Consider the following 20,558-nt stretch of genomic DNA (forward strand, 5'->3'; position numbering starts at 1 on the left):
TTAAATTTGAAGGAAGGGAACACAGATGAATTTTTAAAGGAGAGATTGTTAAATTTGTTGACTTGGGTTGAATAACAAAATAATATTAAATGAATGCTAACATTTCACCATTATGACAATTTCATTCTATTTAACACAGTTTAAGTAAAGGCTAATGCGATGATACATTCTTTGTTTGCTGTTACACTATTCCTTCTTAAAGAGTATTAAATATTTTTCATAGATCTGGTTTTCAGATATATATTTATTTTTCAGATCATATATTTATTTTTTGCTCACATGATCAAAGAGAAGTCAGTATCTTTCAGAATATTTCATTCTCTTCAAATAACAAAACACAAAACTGAAGTTAACATTGTTTGTAAATGACTGGAATTAAACAGTTTTCCCATTTTGTTGATTTCAGGAAACATAGCAGTAAGACTGGGATTTTTTTTTTTTAGATAAAAGATGGTAAGACCAACATGATCTAACATGTTGGTTACAGAATGGTAGCAGAAAGGTATGATAATACAGGGTGTATTTTTGATGATTGTGCAGTGGAATATATTGATGATGCCTAATCTAGTTGTACATTGCCTCCCCAAGGTTGAATCAAGAATGCTGACAAAAGCTTGATTTGGTGTCTATAAGCCTATAATAATATGGATCGGTCAAAACAGGCTCAGTTTAAATCCTGCAAGATGGATTTACGGGGGGGGAGGTGTCTGATGTTAGCTCTTGACAAAGTATTTGGTTCCTGATATTTGGACTGATGTAACTAGTTAGTTTAGGCTGGATTGTTGCCAGTATATAGTTATTTACTATAATCTTCCTAATCTACTTTGTGGTTAAGTGTTTAAATTTGAATTAAAGAAATGCTATGTCCCCTGACCTTTGGCTCTCAGAAACATACTAGATCATGCAATTAATAGAAAGGTAACACAGTGATCCATTCCAAACCTAACAGAGATTTGCATAAATCAAGGAAACAATTATTCAGTGATACACTAATCTAAGTGTTGCATATCTCCCATATGTAAATAATACAGAATAAATACCATGTGATAGTTGATGAGATATTCTAGCTCTTAATTTTTGTAAAATGCCATCCCTTATAAGTTCATAAAATGCCATCCACTGTATTCTTAGTCACATACACACAGACACACCTGGCAAAAATAATTTTAGCAGGAGCTGTGCATAAAGCAAAAAACAAAAACAAAAGAAGCACTATTTCCAGCTTCCTTTTGCTAAGAACAAAAGAATAAACACATGGTCTAGTAGGAAGGGTTTGAGACAGATGTTGATGTTTTGTTTTGTTTTAATTCTGAAGAGCTGAGAGTTAATCCAGCTAAGGAATATCTGGGCAACTGGAATTTCTGAGACTTATAGTTAGGATCTCTAGAGGGTAGCAGATTGGAAGAGGTTAAATCTAAACATGTTGGTTAGAAATTGAATGATTGTTTGGCTTTGTGCTTGAGGGATTATTTTGGGTGTATAAAGCTATATAAAGACTCATATGCACATATGCATGCAAGTCATTAAAAAGTAACAAATTATGCTGAAGGGCCCTAGATGGGAAACAAGTGGGTGGTCTACTCTTACCTTGAGATTTTCCAGATTGGAGGATGGGATGATTATTTGATTTTACTGACAACAATTCAGTCCTAGCCTGAGCCTGGTTAAATTATTAACAGCAGCAAATCAAGTTCACTGGTCACCTGGTTCTAGGTTACCTCATATGGGGAGCTGCATTGTGTGTCTACAGTACTGAAATCCATATTTATAGCTATGCAAATTGGTTGTCCTGCTGGTTTCTGGTGCTGTGTCTCCTCTCTTTTTTATAGTATGTGAAGTAACCCCCTGTCCTGTGCCTGATTGTCTAACTTGTACTTTTGTATTTTCTTCTTCCTTTCCCCCTTCCCAGGATTTCCTCTCTTGCAGAGGGAAGAGGCTGCTTGGACAGGCTATTTCTTCTTAAATTGCTTTGACAGGTAGGTTGCACTTCCCTGAAAGGTGTTAGCAGCAAGTTAGTTCAGGTCTGCAACCTTGATTAGCACCTTTGCTGCCTTGTGCTGCCATGTGCTACTAACTGAAATTGCCATGGTCTTAGTCAATTTAAAACCCAAGTCTTCTTTTTGTATTCTAAGTAGGGAGGAACACTGCCATTCCTTTCAACGTGTATTTCCCACTATGCGCTTGTTTATTCTCTTCCTCTCCAGTGAACATAAACACAAACAGTGATTTCCCCCTTGCTAAGTGTCCCCGAACCAATTAAGGGAGTGGAGAATAAGGCTATAAGATATGCCCTTTTCCTAGTTATTCCTAGTAGACATTCATCCCAAATATCCTAGTAGACAATCTAAGCATCCTAGTAGAAAACCTAGGAGTCCTAGAAGACAACCTTCTAAACATGAGCCAACAGTGTGCGGCAGCAGCAAAAAAAGCCAATGCAATCCTAGGTTGCATTAACAGAGGTATAGAATCAAGATCATGTGAAATACTAGTACCATTCTACAAAGCCTTGGTAAGACCACATTTAGAATACTGCATCCAGTTTTGGTCATCATACTACAAAAAAGATGTTGAGATTTTGGAATGAGTTCAGAGAAGAACAGAGAAGAGCAACAAAAACAATTAAGGGCCAAGAAGCTAAAATGAAGAACAATTGCAGAAACTGGGTCTATCTAGTCTAGTGAAAAGAAGGACCAGGGGTGACATTACAGCAATCTTCCAACACTTGAAAGGCTGCCACAAGGAAGAGGGGGCCAACTTATTTACCAAAGCACCTGTAGGCAGGACAAGAAACAATGGATAGAAACTAAGCAAAGAAAGATGAAAACTAGAACCAAGGAGAAAATTCCTAGCAGTGAGAACAGTTAACACATGGAACGACTCATCTCCAGAAGTAGTGGGTGCCCCATCACAGTAGGCTTTTAAGAAGATACTGGATAGCCATTTATCAGAAATAGTATAGGTCTCCTGCGAGAACAGGAAGTTGGTATAGATGACATCCAAGGTACTTTCCAATGTTACTGTTAGCTTCCTTGTGTGTTGAGTTCCAGAACATGAATCTTCCCCACCATTAGGGCTCATCTGGCTGATTGTCCTCTTGACACTGAAAGTGCTTAGTAAATCTTTTTTAAGCTTTATTGAACTCCTGATATCTCTCTTGGTGTTTCTCCTTCTTTGGTATCTGTCCTGCAAATTCTAAATTAAGTGTTGACACATAGATTAATGGAAACACCTCCAATTTAGAGAGTTTTCTCAAGTTTCCCCATCCCTTTCTTTTAATTGTCATTATTAATTCCTGTGCTTTTTATTTTATACCATCTCCAGAAAGAATGTAATAAAATGTGAAGATGTTTCTTCTCCTTCTGGATCGTTTCATTCTTTGGTTGGAGACATCAACTCAAAAGGGGATAACATCTTAGCAAATGAACAGCAATAGTATTAATATTATAAGGAATCAGCCTCAGACTATCCAGTGATGGGGAAACTTTTAGAGACTGAGTGCCCAAACTGCAACCCAAAACCCATTTATGTATCATTGGGTGCCGGGTGGGCATGGCCCATTGTGTGGGTGTGTCCAATTGGGTAGGTGTGGTCCATTGGGTGGGCGTGGCCCATTGGGTGGGCATGGCTGGGATAATGGCAGACTGGGTGGGACTAAAATGTTCAATCAATTCCAACTTTGCAAGATCTTTTTTTTTCCCGCGAGAAGTTGAAATTGATTGAATCTTTTTTTTTTTTTTAACACGGCACTGGAGGCCTAAAGCGAAAAGGTTTTATACAACCCAGCTGAAGGCCTAAGACTGGGGCAACGGCGCACATGTCCACAGAGAGGGCTCTGTGTGCCACCTCTGGAACACATGCCATGGATTCGCCACCACGGGACTATACTATAAATATGTCTGACAATGACGCTTCCAAAAACAGCTCTTATTTCTTCCTCTGCCTCTCAATTCCACAAGCCACGACCAAATCTTAAAAGTAAAAACCTAGAGGATTTCAACATGACTACATTGTTCAACTAAATAGAGGGTTTCATTTCTACAGCTGAACCTTGACAGAGTAGGTGAGCCTTTATACTGCATGTATGATTCTGGTCTTTGGTAGATCAGAACAAAAGTGTTTCAGTTAAATTGCATTGATTCTGTTTCATGTGATCCATTTTTTTGCTATCTTGGATTTTCCTAGTGAGATGTAACAGTTGAGTTCTGGGAAGAAATCTGGAGGAAGTTATTATTGTTACGCTTTCAACAGTGGATATGTTTCCAAAACCCATGCTGGAAAATTCACGTCTGCTTCCTAGCTGTATGAAACGGTATCATAGCACAGACATGAAATCACATTTCTTAGCAACAGACTTTTGCAAAGATCCAAATTGTGAAACAGTATTTCATGTATATTGAGAGAGAGATCATGTGTTTAAATGATTATGAAATTAGTTTTCCATGTCACAAGATTTCAGGGGTGCATGAACATAGCAGTCACTTCCTCTAGGAAAAGAGAAGCCTGTTTCTTTAATGTTGAACACTGCTAAAAGAAAGGGGGCCAGAGCATTTCAAATGAAGACGGACTAATGCACTTTCTTCGATTCCATCAGAAAACTGAAAAGCGATTATAGTCATTTAGTTTTGTTATAAATTGTCAAAAAAAACCCAAATCTTGTTTTTCAGCTTTTTAACATACATCCTTTCCATGTTTGATGTGTGGGAAGTCAGAGCCCCAGAGAAGGAAATATTAAAAGGGCAGAAATATATATTTCCTCAAAAGTATTTTAAAAAAAGCAGAAACCAACTTTGGCTCCAAATCTATCTCTCTGCCCCAAGCAAGACCTAGCCCCATACAAATGCAGATGTAAAACCATCAGAAAGTTGAAGCCAGAGCAATCAAGAAGACAAAGAGAAAATCTGCATGCCCCACCCAAACTCTAGGAGTCATTAGCCCCATCACCTGGAAAGCAAGATATGATAATAGGATTAAACCACAGATATCAAGGCCTAGAGAAACACTCAAGGTTCATGCCACAGGAACAGGAAACAGGAACAGGAAACTATTCCAAACAGGGCTAGAGAGGGTATAAAAACCTACTACCCATGTGCTCACTCTCTTTTTCTTCTCCTCTGCTCCTTTTTGCAAGGACCATCTTTCTGCTTCAATAAACTGTAACCTTCTTCCCAAAGCAGTCGCCATGTTTGCTTATTTATTCCCGGCTTGGATGAACCAGGATGAAGACTTACTTCTATCAGATGTAATATATGACAGAATAAAGTCTCATGTTATGAAGCTTTATGCTAATGAATAATTATGTCATTTCCCACTTCAGTTCCAGGAAGTGGTTATTTCTCCTCAGCAAAATCTTAGGCTTATTCATACAATTTTTGAATAAAAGCCATACAAATTAGGTCATTTAGTAACCTAACTAGAGTGAAACGTGAAGCACTATATGTACTAAGAAAATGTTCAATATACAGTTCATATGTCCCTAAAATTTTTCTGAAATGTGGCAAAGGAGCAACCAAGTCTGAAACTATTATGAGGAAGTAAGCAAATCCTTAAGACTCTCGATCTATATTGATGCACATTTATCATAATTCATTTATTTTGATATTGTTTTTTCAAGTATATGAGTTTAGCGATCAACCTTAGCTTTCACTGGGAGGTATTATGGGTTGCAACTTTTCTTTTAGAGCACTGCTCTTTCACAGCAATCACAGCATGATCTGCAAGCTTTGGAAAGGCTACCCCAGATTGAATCTATTTATGGAACTCATGCAACATAACAGTAAACCAGCACAAGTAGTCTTTGTGGAAATGACTTTGGAGGAAGGTGAAAGAGTCACAGACTAGAAAATGGTCAGAAAAGCAGCAGCTGAATTCACAGAAAGAATGTGGGTGTGGCAAATGTCTCAGAAGGGACTTACCCTAGTTTCAATATGGGTTGGGTTTTCACATTTCTATGAAATGTGCCTTTTGAAAACCTAAGACAAAATGATTGATAGATGAAAAAAGCTTCTCTACTGCCAGGCTTTTTACAGTCTTCACTATTTCTCCCATTTGGGAAGATGTGGGGATGGTAGAAGCCATTGCCTGTGTAAATCAAGTAAACCCACATGTAAAACCAGGGCTTTTTAACCTTTTCACCCATTGTACCACTTTTAGGATATGGCAATATCCAAGTACCACCAGTCGTCTAGCAAGGTGTCAAAAACTTGATGACCCCCCCCCAAAAGTGATGAAGTACTGGTAGTCCTCGACGTACAACAGTTCGCTTAGTGACTGTTCGAAGTTACAATGGCACTGAAAAAAGAGCTGAGCAAGACACCTGCTTGCCTACCCAGCAGTGCTCTTCCTCCTGTCTGAGGTTTTCATTGTTGTGAGCATTTCTGTTGAGATTGGCAGCAGGGGCGGGGTGGGGGATGTTTGGTTTTTATTCCCCCCCCCCCGTCTGCTGGGTGGTTGCAGCAGGTTTTGGTCACTTCACATGACCCTGGGACACTGTGACCGTCATAAATATGAATCAATTGCCAAGCGTCTGAATGTAAATCACAAGACCCTGGAGATGCTGCAAAATTCCAGCTGATCGGCGCTTCTTCTGGGCTCAACAGAAGCGGCAGGATCAGCGCCGAGCTCTAGCTGGAGCCTGGCGCTGATCCTGGCGCTTCCACTTAGCCCTGACAGCCCCGAAGAAGCACTGATCCTGGTGCTTCCGCTGAGCCCTGACAGCCCTGCAGCTCCAGCCATCTCTCGCTCAGGCTTGTGCGGTGCTGCCACCGGTTCAGCTCATTCCCCTCCCCAGCTACCATTTTTCTAGGATGGTCGCGTACCACCTGCCAGGTGCCAATGTACCACAGGTGGTACCCATACCACTGGTTGAAAAGCCTTGGTTTAAACAGCATAATTTTCATGTCTGTTACCTTTAATCCTTTTTTTAATGAGAAATTAAGAATGTAGGGCAAGAATTTAGATGACAATAGGAGAAATAAATGACAAACTTTTGACATTTGTAGAGTTCAGAGTATTTTATTATTTTTCTTTGCAAGTATAAATATTGACAGGAGTATATAAAACATTGGCATGAAAGAACACATGTTCTTACTGTCTCTTTTACTGCAAAACACTAATATAGCTACTCATTTGGGAACATAAAATAAAGTTTCCCCACATCCTTTGGATTTCTGTTAAATATTAAATACTTTACAAAGTTATTTAAACATGGTCCAAATATCTCCTTGTGGCCAATACCAGTAATACAGTTTTCTTAGAAAGATAAACATTTTTTGCATATTACTGCAATAATTTAAAATCCTAAAAGTCAAATCCTAGTCCAAAGTTTAATTTGAATGTAAAGAAAAATCACACATGAATACTACACATAGCCCATACATAAGCTTAGCTTAGGCAAGGGTAGCACAGCTGGAGATGGTATTGTATAACCAGACTCCACCTTATTAAGGAACTCAATAAACTACTGCTTTTTTATTATATTCCTCCACTAGTTCCCTTGCTTTTCCTCACATTTTTTCCCCTAGTTCAGATTTTGCTGTAGACCAGGGTGAAAAGCTTTTAGAAGGACTGCTGGAGGAAAAAGAGTAATAGTAAATGGAGCATTCCTGTGAACCTTGTAAGAGAAGACCCATGTTAGTCTATGGTAGTGTTTCTCAACCTCAGCAACTTTAAAATATGTGAACTTCAACCCCCTCAGAATTCCCCAGCCACCATGCTGATTGGGGAATTTTGGGAGTTGAAATCCATGCATCCAAGGTTGACAAACACTGATCTATGGTAGCCAAATTTGGGAGTTTGGTAGCACTTTTCATACTAACAAAACATTAAGAGGCATAAACTTCATCAGATGTAATCTGATTAAGTGAGCTGTACTCACATATGTTAATGCTTTTCTAGAATATTTGTTACTCTGAAAAGATGCTACCCTAATGCCATTAAACATTGAAATGGTCTGACAAAGTTAGCTTAGATCGTAGGAAACAAATGATGGACAGTTCATAGGAACAGCCCACTAATCAATAACAGACTCTTTTGAAACCCATACATAAGAAGTAAAATCAGACACATGTCCCACAGAATTTAATAGAACTCAGTTCTATCTAAAGTATGCTCAAAACTTTAATCATTGAAAATATTGTGTCACTGCCAGTTACATAAATCCAATTCTCTAGTAAACCTAATCAGTGTCTAAGTGCTAGGTTTCTATCCACGGCAGTACTTTTTAAGAACTTGTTTAAGAACAAACAATTTCTGGAACTTACATATTTTCCTAACATATTTATTTCTCTTAATAGAAAGTAATATTCTGAATGGAATGATCTTCAAAGAGGAAGGTATATAAAACATGAAAGAATCATAGAGATCAGTGATTTTTTTTTTTTACATTACAGGGCATATTTTATCATAGATTCATCCTATATACCGTAGTGTTTAAAAATGCCATGAACTATACTGACAGTGCTGTTGTCATGATTTATTTCATGGAATTGATCATCATCAGGGTGAGAATAAAACTATCAATTATGTATGAAATGTCCAGGTTCCAATTCCTCCTCTTATGTTGGTAGGAACACGTTCCACAAATATATAGGGCACCATCATTGATTCAGGAGAAACTCACATTGTTTACAGAAAGACTTTTTGTTATCAAATTATTTCAGCAAGGGAGACAATAGGGCAGAGGGTAAGGAATTTTCCTCACAAAAAATTATTCCTATGTTACTGAAGTCAAGGAAGACCTCTGGCACAGGAGGATTATTTACACATGTAACTCTTTACAGTAGAGAAATCTTTCAATTACTTGTTAAAACTGAGAAAGTGACGACATTCTGCTAAGTTGTCTGCTTTTCTTCATACATAAAACAAATGGTGCTATTTCATCCTGAAGAAATAAGAAAATGAGACACAAGACTCTTGAAATATCTGCAATTTGAAAAGTGCAATTATACATTTCCACTTCTATCAGTCACTAAGGCTGCCAATCTGTTTTACTAGCTCATATATTCCTAAAAAGAGCTTGTTCTGCAACTATTGGCAGGCAGTAGTAGCTGTAATTTATATCATTAGACAATAGGTAATAATTCTTTGCTTGTAAAGCAGGAAATGTATCATTTTTCATTGAGATATGTAGGCAAAAATATGTAAGCAGAAAACAGTTTGAATATATTCTATCACAAAAGGAGTAGAAACTACTGATCCTGAGAGTATTGACAAAAGGATATTCATTTTCTATGAATTTGTCAAATGGGAAATGCCCTCTATCAAAATATGTCAGATCTATCTCCCCATTCAATACAGATGAAAACAAAACATCCCCCCCCCAAAAAAAAAATAGGAAAGGCCTTAATGCATTCTCTCTACGGTTACTGGATTTCTAGGTCTATAAAAAGTTTCTAAATTGGCAAAGAAGATAATGAATGCATCAAATGAAATCATGGAAAGATTAATTCTCTTAATGGGAAGTTGAGAATGATGAGTAATAATGTACATAATTGTAGTTTATATATATATAACATATATAACCAGGACTATTTTAATTCCTTATACCTGGCCAAATTGGACCCCTCTATAAAATATTTATGCTGCTTTAAGAGCTCTCCAGCTGTTTTCCATTTCAAACCAATTAAATACAGATGAAAATGTTTCCAGACAAAGTAATTTATAGCACCTTACAGCATCAGCCATCACGGTGGTCATATAAAACCCATATTTTTTTTTAGTGAAACAGCACTACAGGGATGGCTGAATGACATGATAAAACATGATGAATCTCTGGTATGGAAATACTCTGAAATAAATGGCACCGCTAACGCAAAAGGGGGGCATGCACATGCACACATGGGTGCACTGGCCAGCCACTCATGCGGCCCAGTGGCCAACAGCCCACAGCCCGGTAACAGGATGCGGCCCAAGGTTGGGGACCTCTGGTTTAAGGCATGAGGCTAGAAACCAGGAGACTGAGTTCTAGTTGACATTTCTAGGTAAAAGGTTCAAGCAATTATCTAAAGTAATAAGTGATGATTTAACAATCAATTTCAGAGAGTGAGAGGATTTACACTTCATTCCAAAACATCAATAAAATTAGCCCAGGCCTTCTGAATTTAAATAATAAATGACAAGCTTTGAATTTATTTAAACTATCAATTATGTCCTAAACCAACTTAAATAGCCTCAACCCAAATACACAGATCCTTCACATGATATTTTACCAAGGCAGAAGTGTGAGGTATATACTTCATATCTTTCTCCAGAACCGTGTTACCTAAAAGTAAATAGAAACTTTAAATTATTTCAAATAGGGAAATTTGTAATTTTAGTGGAATCAGAAATTCTAACAGAAGAACATTTCTTCCATCATTATTATTAGACCATTATAAATGTATTTGTAAAAAATGTCACATAGTTATAGAATATCCTCTGACATTTTAGTTGTATTCATATATTAGCTATAATTCAGTGCCTTTTATTTTACTGATATTAAAAAATTAAAATTCATCCTCAATTTTAAGAGTTCATGACACACTGACTGTAAAATAATTACTTGCATTTTAGAGCAAAGATTCTTCAGAATGTCAAAGAACTATACAAAAACACATGCTTACCTGTGTATTATCATGTGTATTACACTTTTTTCTTCATAAGTCTTCCTAGAATTAACTGAGAAAAAAATGCAATCAGTTCATACTGTTCCTCACTGTGGCTCTTTATGTCACTATGAGAGTCTTTGCTCTGTGAGTTTTTGGCAATGTATATGGCTCTATTCCAATGGGTTTTATGGCTGTGTGGTGGTAAGTAGATAATTTTTTCCCTTAATCTCAATACCCCTAGTGAGTTCATATTGTCCTTGGTTCACGTGTCCACCAACCATTCAGCTGTGAAAAGCTTCTCTGAGCACGCATGGTGATGGCACTGGATTAAGCTAGAACTAGGATTTCCCAACCATTGGGAAGTTGGTGGACCATCTGAAACATGTTGAACATTTTAAATGAGAAATGTTATGAGTGTTAAAATTCTAAAATTACTGTTGGAAAGCATACCATTTCCAAAGCATGGAGGTTACCTGCTACTCCACTCTAACTGGTCATTCCACAGGAAGCTCTCTGCTAATACTGCCTGCCATTTTCTTTTTCTGAGTAGATGGATACACCTCATTTACAGGTTTCATCATTTTTATTTTCAAAGAAGCCTTATGTGATCTATTTGAGGCTCACCTAGCAAATTCCATAGAATTCAAAATGCAGCAAAAGACTGCTCATGTGCATTGCAGCATTGGAGTTCCACAATTTTTAATTTAAAAAATCAGTATAAAAAATCAGGTGGACTGAGAGATTGATAGTAACCAAAGGAGATCTGTATGCACTCATTGAGTTCCCAGACACTATACTGGGGCTCCCAAATACATTTTATTTGGACTGTAGTATTTGTAAAAACATTTTTATATAAAAAAATTAAAAGGATTTTATTATTCCATCTTGACTATACAATTACTTTAATATCAGTATTAAGATCAAATTATATAAACAAGATTATAGACTACTGCTCATACAGTTGTTTCAAAAACGATGCTTTTTAACAAAAGTATGAACATTGCAATTCAGTACAAGTTACATGATCAATCAATCACTAAGTAGTAACTTATGGGAAATACGACATGTATGTGTGAATCAGCCAATAAGTTCGTATTATGATTTTTAATTTCCCAAATTACCATCAGACATAGAAATCCACCAGGATACCATAATTGGAATGCTTGTCTGCTTTTTGAATGAACAGTCTTAGACAATTTGAGAGTTGTATCACAAAACTTACTTTGCCCTAATTCACACATTGATATTGTTTGTAAATTTCTTACTCAGAAATGGAAAGCATGTACACAGGAAGGCCATACACAGAAATCCAGTTTTTTAGGAGAAATCAGACAATGAAATTGCAGCAATGCATATTAACATATCTACTGATGCATTCAGGTGTGAAAGGGAAGTAAAATACCATCAATCTTTATCACTGATGTTATGGAGCCAACATTGTATTTTCTAATGAATGTGGCAACTTTAGTATGGCATGATTATGGGAAGTTCAAGCTAGTTGGAAAGTACCAAATTGGGGAAGATTGACTTACAGAACATTGGCCGTCTGTAAGCGACAGGTATAAAATCCAAATCTATTATGTAAATGAAGCTGGAGATTTCATACAAATATTAAGTTTTATTGCTGAAGCAAGAAAGGGTCAATCCCTCTCTTGAAAGAAATTTAGAAGTAGTTGGCCTATGCAGTCATGTAGTGGACTCAGCTTCTAATCCAAAAGTCAATAAGTACATATAGAATTTCTTACAGGCATTCTGGATACTTGGCACACCCCAGACAATTTGCCTCACCTTGATTTTATTTTTTTTTAAAAAATCAAATTTTTTGTCGGTAGTTGTCACATTTTCAAAACACAGTGCCAACTACAAAATTAACTGCATATCTAAAAATGCCCTTAGCAATTCGTGTCTCTGGGTCGCATATAATACCCCAAAGCATTCATAGAAAACATTTGGCTTGGAAATGCAGTACCTGCCTGGAAAAAGAAAATAAAGAGACTAAGTAGCATACCAGGATGATAAAGGTGGTAATGGAAAGCAACCATATCCATTTATAAGAAATGGATATTTTGGGATTGATTCTACTTGCCCAGATGGGTGTTCTATTAATAGGAAAGTTACCTCACCTCTAGAACACATTTTCTAAAAGGATTTGCAAAAAAGAGGGGGGGGCTGTACTGATTTGCTTCTTTTGCATGTTTTACCCAGAGAGCATTGGCTGGACATCAGTTTCATTTATAAATTAAGTTTGACTGCAGAGCTCACACTCAAAATGATGCATGATAAAGGATGCTTTAGACATTGTCTCTGGTTATTTATTTATAAAAAATATAGAAATTGCTCATCTTCCTCACGAAGGAACTCTGGGAGGTCTATAAGTAAAATATTAAAACAAAAACTTTATATAAAATTTATATAAGAGGCAAAAAAGTCAAAATTCAACATTAAAAGTTAATTAAATTAATTAAAGTAATTTAATTATGAATTTATTGCTGGAAGATTTTGTACCCACAATCTTTGCCTTCTATTTCCTCTTTCTTCATAGGCAATATTTTACTATTACTGCCACTGGATCTCAATTAAATTTCGTATAAAAATAGATTTCACACAGAAACCATAATACATGCAAAACAATAGGAACAAAGAGTGCTTTGAAGAGGGAATAATTCCAAATGTAATAAGCTTCTGCAAATGGGTAAAAAAATGATCTGAACATTCAGTATAATACTCAAAGGAAAATTTACATGATGGAATTGTAAAAGCTATCATTTAAAAAAAACACTTGTACATTTTCCCTGTGCAAATTTTCCTTGAATGTATATTATAAAAATAGAAAGTAAAATAACAAGCCATTAGCTGATTGCGTATTAGTACTTCTAATAAACTTCCAAGCCAGTGTTGTATAATTAAAATCTATCGATTATAACTAAAGTTCTATTGTTACAACCAAATTGTTGACTTTTTTGCTGCATAAATCAGTACCTGACAAAAGTTTGTGTCCAAGGAGAGCCAACATGATTAGAAATATGGCAAGAAATGCTATGAGAGAGAGGATGCTTAAGGAATATTCATAATATTCTTGAGTCCCAGTAGAAGAGTCTGGAATTAAACAAAATAGTATCTTAGATGTTCATCTAAGAATAAGAAGGCCCTTATTATTTTCCTTCATTAGATTTTGATAGTTCTTCTAGTCAAAGCCAAATTATAGAGACGAAAAAACAGATCAACAAGCTTCATAACAAAAGCACCATGTAAATGAATTAACAGGGACTGGTGGCCATTTACCATTAACCATCATGTTCCAAACAGACAGAAAAGTGGAAGACCCAATGGAGGTTAAAATGGATGTTGACATACTCCAGGAGTGTTGCTGTCATCAGCACACAAACCTACTAATATAGAAAGCCGCCCAGCGGAAAGTTTGCTGGAAATTCAAATAGTGAAGTGCCCCAATTTTCAATTGTTTGGAGTGGGAGGAAAGGGTGAAATACGCAATGAGATACATACAAGGAATTCTATATTTTATCATGTTTCTGTTTGCTTCAATTCCTCTTTGTTTGACAATATGCAAAAAATTCTTTTGTTTCCCAATCTATTAGAATAAGAATGGACAGAGAATAATGATCCCTGGGTCAAACCGAGCTATCAAAATTCCTCCATGCTCTCAAAATACTGTTGTATCTTTTGCCCTCAGTACAATTGGCTGAACAATGGGAAATCAATAAGCACTGTGCTTCATCTACATATTATTACAATTCTTCTGTTTGTCTATAACCTTTAACTGTGCAAAATGGTGCATCATAGGGCAATAATTTTTGAACCAAAGTATCTCAAATGGACTAACTTACAGAGTGCATCTAAAATACAGGACCCTTGACTCCCATGGAACTGAAATTTGGCAGATTTTATAAAATATTTTATAACATAAAATTATTGTAATTATTGTATTTTATGACATAATATAAAATGCCATAAAGTATTTCCTGTGGTCTTTTCCTGTCCTCATGTTTGACTGTACTATGTACTGTAGTTCACCACAGGCTATTTTCAAGGCAGAGGCTGTACATCTCTGAATCTCATAGATAATAATCTTGAGAAGCCTTAGTCTTTTTTTTTCTTTTTTGTACCTTTGAGTCAACATTGACTACTGCTCACTGCCTTGATAAGTCCCTGTACTTTTCCTGGCAAGATTTCAGAACTGGCTTGCCATTGTCTCTCTCTTAGGGCTGAGAGAGTGACTGGCTCAAAGTCACACATTTGGCTTTATGCCTAAAGTGGGATTAGAACTCAGAGTCTCTTAGTCTGTCTTAATCACTACATCATACTGGTTCTCATTGTTAGCCTGCCATCACATGCATAGTCAGATTTTATCTACATGTCTGGAGGTTTTATTTGTTAAGGCAGTATCTTCTCTTACATGGTCCTCATAGAGCCATCATGACTGTAATCTTGGTAGCTGCATATTATCTTCTTGCAGTTATCATCACAATGGCAATCTCAATAGCTCTATATGTATTTATTAAAGGTTTTCACTTCATTACAACATCTTCACAAGGTCCTCAGAACAACTCTTCATATTCCAGAAGCAAATAGTCTTGAATAAAAGCCATAATATATCAGCTGCCCACCACAACAGGTTGAAAACTCTAACTCTCCAGACCAATGTTTCTCAACCTTGGCCACTTTAAGATGTGTGGACTTTAACTCCCAGAATTCTTCAGCCAGCCATCGGGCTAGGGAATTCTGAGAGTAGATGTCCACACATCTTAAAATTGCCAAAGTTGAAAACACTTCTCTATACCAAAGGATGATGACGGTAGTGTGCTAGCTTCCCAAATCACTTCTGTTAGGAAACCTCAGATATTTTGCCTTATCTCATATGCAATAGCCTTTTTTTCTATTGAAACTTACTGCAGGGTAAATCACAGACGTATGAAGAAACAGAATAGTCCACATCTGTCCTCCAGCCCTTGTTTAAAAAAAAGAAAAGGAAAACATTTTCCTGAATAATCATGAGAGACAACATGCAGTAAAATCCAAGTACATATATTTTCAGGGGGTTTTTTAGCATATAGATGAAGTACAACATGGGGGAATATTTTAAAAAATTCTTTTGGAGTGACACTAAATAGAATTCTGTGTGCCTTGTATATCTTGGAAAATCCTAAAAATTACAAATAGTTATTGTTTAGTATCTGTCTTGTTTTAGCAATCATTCACCTAGTAACCTTATGACCAAATCTCAAATTTATGACCTTTGCAAATCTGTAAAGCAAAGGAAAGTTGAAGGAAGATTGAAAGTACAGTTGCAGTTTTATTTCACAACTGCTTTGCTTAATGATTGAATTACCAGTCCCAACTGCAGTCATTAAATAAGGACTACCTATATCTTCTTTTAGTTTTGTGATATGTGAGTGTTATGAGCATAGATCTGAAAGGACAAGATGAATGACTCTGTCTCTGGTCAGGAACCAATCATGGATAGGCTAACAATTCTCTAAGGCCAGCTCTTCGCCAGAAAAGGCCAGCATTGATTAGTTGTTCATTCTTTGCGAGCTGTAGAACTGTGCATATTCAAATATTCCCAAGTTCATATTGTCTTACTATCCAAATAAGTCTAAAAAGGAGTCAAATCAACATGGATCCATTTCAAATGTTTTAACCTGGTTTTAGAAGGGGTGAGAAATGAAAAGGCTGAGTATCTGGAAGAAGACAAAGCTGTAATAAAAGCTTTCATGGGAGAATTGATTACTGGCTGAGGGTCTAAAAAGTTGGTAAGAAAAATAAATAATACCAGCAAGAAAAAAAAAACTTCCACTAATTCTCTGTATTTGGGGATTTTTTTTCACTTGTGACAATGATAGCTGCAGAGAAATAATTCAATAAACCTGAACTTACAAAAAGAAAAATACTTTGAAGCAAAATACCATATCAGAAGATCACTTCAAAGGCTTGTTGGTGCTCCTAGTTGAACAGAAATATGCCAGAAAAGTGGAAATACCACAGCTTAACAAATTAAAAGGCATTTGAGTGACTCTTTACAACTCCACTTTCAGGATACCTATCTATACACACCCAAGGACAATGGTACTAGATTGTGAAGGAAGAGCTATGCTCTGAGGCAGCAGAACACACACTGACATCATGGATGCTTTGGCCAGCAGATTATATATCCCAAACGTAAAAGGAGAAAGAAGAAAGGGGACTATCCAACTCTTTGTTCCATTTCCTGCCTGCAAAGTAAAGTACTGCTCCTAATGTTTGCGTTTAGCTGTTTGATTTATAGAGATGTGTTTATTATTACTGCTCTATGTACATGCTTTTGCCTCAGTTGGCCATTAAAAATGCAAGAAACTGGTTTGCTGAAGAGTTTGCTGCTACTTATGTTGTGATTGCCCTCTGTTCATGCTCCTCAGGGTACGAAGGCTTTTCCCATCCTGCCCAGCTATGGCACTGCTCCTACTGCCCACCTTTAATGGCAGCTGATGGGTTTGGCCATCACTTGGGCTCTGATTTCTCAACATCTGGGGAATTTCACTTCCAAATAAAACAGGGATTGAATCCAGGTCGCCCTTTGAGAAAGCTTTGAAAATATTATCTCTGTCAGTCAGAGATAGTTGCTTTGTATAATTTAAAATGTTGAATCTTTCCCAGATTGTTAATACATTATTAACATTATTTTAATGTGAGATGTTATTTTAATCTTTTACATGTTTCCCACACACACACACACACACACACACACACTTTTAGTTATTAATTACATGCAGATCCATAAGAGAGCTTAATATAAAAAAAAACATACCTTAATGCAGACGTTTGAGCCACAAGGTTTCCCTGAAATGTTGACAGATGGTAAACGTAATCCACCCTGGAAAATACAAGTCAAAACCAAGTCAACTTCAACAAAATAAAGCCGTGTAATCTTTTGGAGCTGTTGCCTGCCACTTATTCTGCGGTTTCACAAAACATATTAGCTTTACTCTAATGCAGATTTCACTGCTCCTGACATGTTCATCAAGTGGCTTGCTATGCTAGAGTCATCTGAAGGTGCTTGTTAATTGATTTAACATTTGGGGATACATGGGAATATGTCTTATTTCTCAAACTCTAGAAATGATCTTGGAATTTCTGAAATTGTCATTTGTTGATATTATAGAGAACATAGATGTCAGTCAGTAGACACATTTCACATTTCACATTCCAAGATGTGAAATAAGGAGAGGGAGGAAGGGAGGGAGGAAGGGAGGGAGGGAGGGAGGGAGGGAGAGAGAGAGAGAGAGAGAGAGAGAGAGAGAGAGAGAGAGAGAGAGAGAGAGAGAGAGAGAGAGAGAGAGAGAGAGAGAATACAGTATAATCGACATATTGCCAAAAAGAGACTATTGACTTATGATCATGTTGATACCCCACCCTCCCATCCCAAAAAATAATACTCCGTCTCTGTTGGGTTTCTGGAATAAAATCTAGGAGGGAATTTCCAATTTATTTAAATCAGTCTGGAATTAAGAGTTTGATGGCCAATCTTTCTTTAATAAATATTTAATAAATATTTCATTTTAAACATTATACAATATTGCATATTGTTTTGCATACTGAAAATTCAGGTGTAATCTCTGGGAACATTGAAAGAAAAATATCTCTATGAACAAGAAATAAGTTTTTAGGTCAGCAACAATTGCTGGCTGTGAAATTACTATGAGAAAATTTGGAAGGAGTCAGTATGTAAAAGTCAATATGGAAACTTTGTCTTCAAATCATCATTTCCCAGCATAGCGCTAAAGAACATTTCAAGATTTTTTCAAATATATGTCTACTTTTAGAGAAAATCCCTTGCCTACTGTCAAGAATGAAATGTGATGTTTCTTCTGAGCTGAGTGTTTATTGTTTCACACAGAGACACATACAATCTTGTCAGACTGAGAGTTTTACTATCTGCATCCACAATATATTCTGTGAACTATTAGGGAGGGGCTGTGTTGCTTCTTACACTTCTGCAGTACATCACCTCCCTCCTGGAAATCCACCTCCTCACTACATTTCATCATAGCTACAGTCCAACTGTATGTATGTAGTTGTTCACTATGATTTAAATATATTGCAGCATTAAGAACTTATGTTCATATGTGTGAATAATTGTGAGCATGGTAAGTGTACATATAGACATATAGTTCTTTCTAACATAAATGTTTCTCATGAATTGCATGATTCTTAGCATTTTTATCTGAAATGAATTTCACAGGCATATCTTCTTCACACTGGATTTGCTTAAGCATCTTTGAAACATAAAAAGTTGCACTAACCACTGAAAAGGCTTTGAGGGTCCCAGTAGAGTTGCATGAATGCAAATTGGTCCTGTTACATACAAGTACTGAAAACTCTGCTTCAAAATGTGACATGAAAGAAACTTCTATTTGTTGTTCTATCACAGCAAGTCGCATTTTCCAAGCTGAGAACAGAAAGAAACCCATCAAACTGATATGTAATCCTAACTGGATTAGTAATATTTCAGTTGACATACCTTATTATTATGACTGGGTTTAGAAAGGGTGATCAAACCAGTTCATCCGCTGAATTTCAAGCTGAACCTGGGTCTCCTTGACCTAGTCTAACTCACTAACCTCTACACCACACTGGATGTTTATTCCATTCTTAGGCTTACAAATAATAATAAAATGTATTCTCATAGCCCTATGGTAAACATTCTTTTTAAAAAATATTTCATACACTCATAATTTTACATTTTTATAATATTATGATGGAATCATATTCCATGAAGAGGTTTTGAACCGAGCTCCAAAGGCATCCTCCATTCGAAGAGTCTTATTTCTACTTCTAAAATCTGCAATCAAAACCTTCCACGTTCGTCAATTCAATTTAATTCAAATCTGTTGGCAAAAATGTTGGTTGCAGGAACTGGGTATGGCTAGTCTAGAGAAAAGATGGACTAAGGGAGTGATGGTAGCAGTGTTCCGATATTTCAACAAAAAGAAGAGGGGGTCAAGCTATTTTCCATAGCACCAGAAGGCAAGACAAGAAAACAATAGATGGAAACTAATCAAGGAGAGAAGCAACCTGGAATTAAGGAGAAATTTCCTAACAGTGAGAACCATTAAGCAGTGGAATGGCTTGCATTCAGAATTGTGGGCGCTCCATCACTGGAGGGTTTTAAGAATAGACTGAACATCCACTTGTTTGAAATGGTATAGGGTCTCCTACTTGAGCAGAAGGTTGGGCTAGAAGATCTCCAAGGTCCCTTCCGACTCTGTTATTCTGTATTGTGTAAAATGCCTAACTTGGCCATGTGATCCTAAGAAAGCTATTGGAAAAAATATATGAAAATTCATTCCTTCAGGAGCATAATAAACAATCAAACAATCAGAATAAAGCTGGAAAACCTCCAATTTTTAACAAAGTTTCCAACAAATACTAGCCCTGGGCTGGATACCTACAAAGATTGCAGCAAAGGTGTGGTGCTTTCATGCACTTTAAAATGTCACCCCAGATTAAGTTAAACTCATAATTCTTAATTAGTAATTTATACTCATATTGGAATATACTAAAATTGTGAAAGGAATAAGGAGTAACTGGAAAATATTAATCTAAATTAAACCTGCCTCCAGAAGCCGTGAATGCTCCAACACTGGAAGTTTTTAAGAAGAGACTGGACAGCCATTTGTCCGAAATGGTATAGGGTTTCCTGCCTGAGCAGGGGGTTGGACTAGATGACCTTCAAGGTCCCTTCCAACTTTACTATTATTATTATTATTATTATTATTATTATTATTATTATTATTATTATTATTATTATATTTCCATGCCTAAATTGCAGATTCCAGCTTGATCTGAATGATTAATAGACAATCAGCCTCAGTCTGAAATAGTCAGTGTACAGATGATTTCCATTAGAATGAAAAACTGAATTGTAACTGGCTTTTGGAGGGAGCTTATGGAACAGAGATGTATGTGAATCAACCTTTC

At 36.5% G+C, this 20,558-nt stretch overlaps 1 protein-coding gene across 1 annotated transcript in view; it reads right to left on the bottom strand.

The window, feature by feature from the left end:
* Positions 1 to 7,027: 7,027 nt before the first annotated feature.
* LOC107296786 (putative interleukin-17 receptor E-like) overlaps positions 7,028 to 20,558 on the bottom strand; it is a 39,675-nt gene continuing 26,144 nt past the window's right edge. Inside the window, exons 12-17 of the mRNA XM_015826138.1 lie at positions 18,881 to 19,026; positions 17,386 to 17,451; positions 15,492 to 15,549; positions 13,563 to 13,679; positions 10,599 to 10,653; positions 7,028 to 8,878 (exon numbers count right to left, since the gene is read on the bottom strand). Of these exons, the coding sequence (XP_015681624.1) occupies positions 8,869 to 8,878; positions 10,599 to 10,653; positions 13,563 to 13,679; positions 15,492 to 15,549; positions 17,386 to 17,451; positions 18,881 to 19,026 (452 nt within the window). The 3' untranslated portion in view covers positions 7,028 to 8,868. The remainder of the gene's footprint in view (positions 8,879 to 10,598; positions 10,654 to 13,562; positions 13,680 to 15,491; positions 15,550 to 17,385; positions 17,452 to 18,880; positions 19,027 to 20,558) is intronic.

The sequence above is a fragment of the Protobothrops mucrosquamatus genome, unplaced genomic scaffold (assembly GCF_001527695.2).
Source record: "Protobothrops mucrosquamatus isolate PMUCROS unplaced genomic scaffold, P.Mucros_1.0 scaffold2972, whole genome shotgun sequence".
Classification (NCBI taxonomy): Eukaryota; Metazoa; Chordata; class Lepidosauria; order Squamata; family Viperidae; genus Protobothrops; species Protobothrops mucrosquamatus.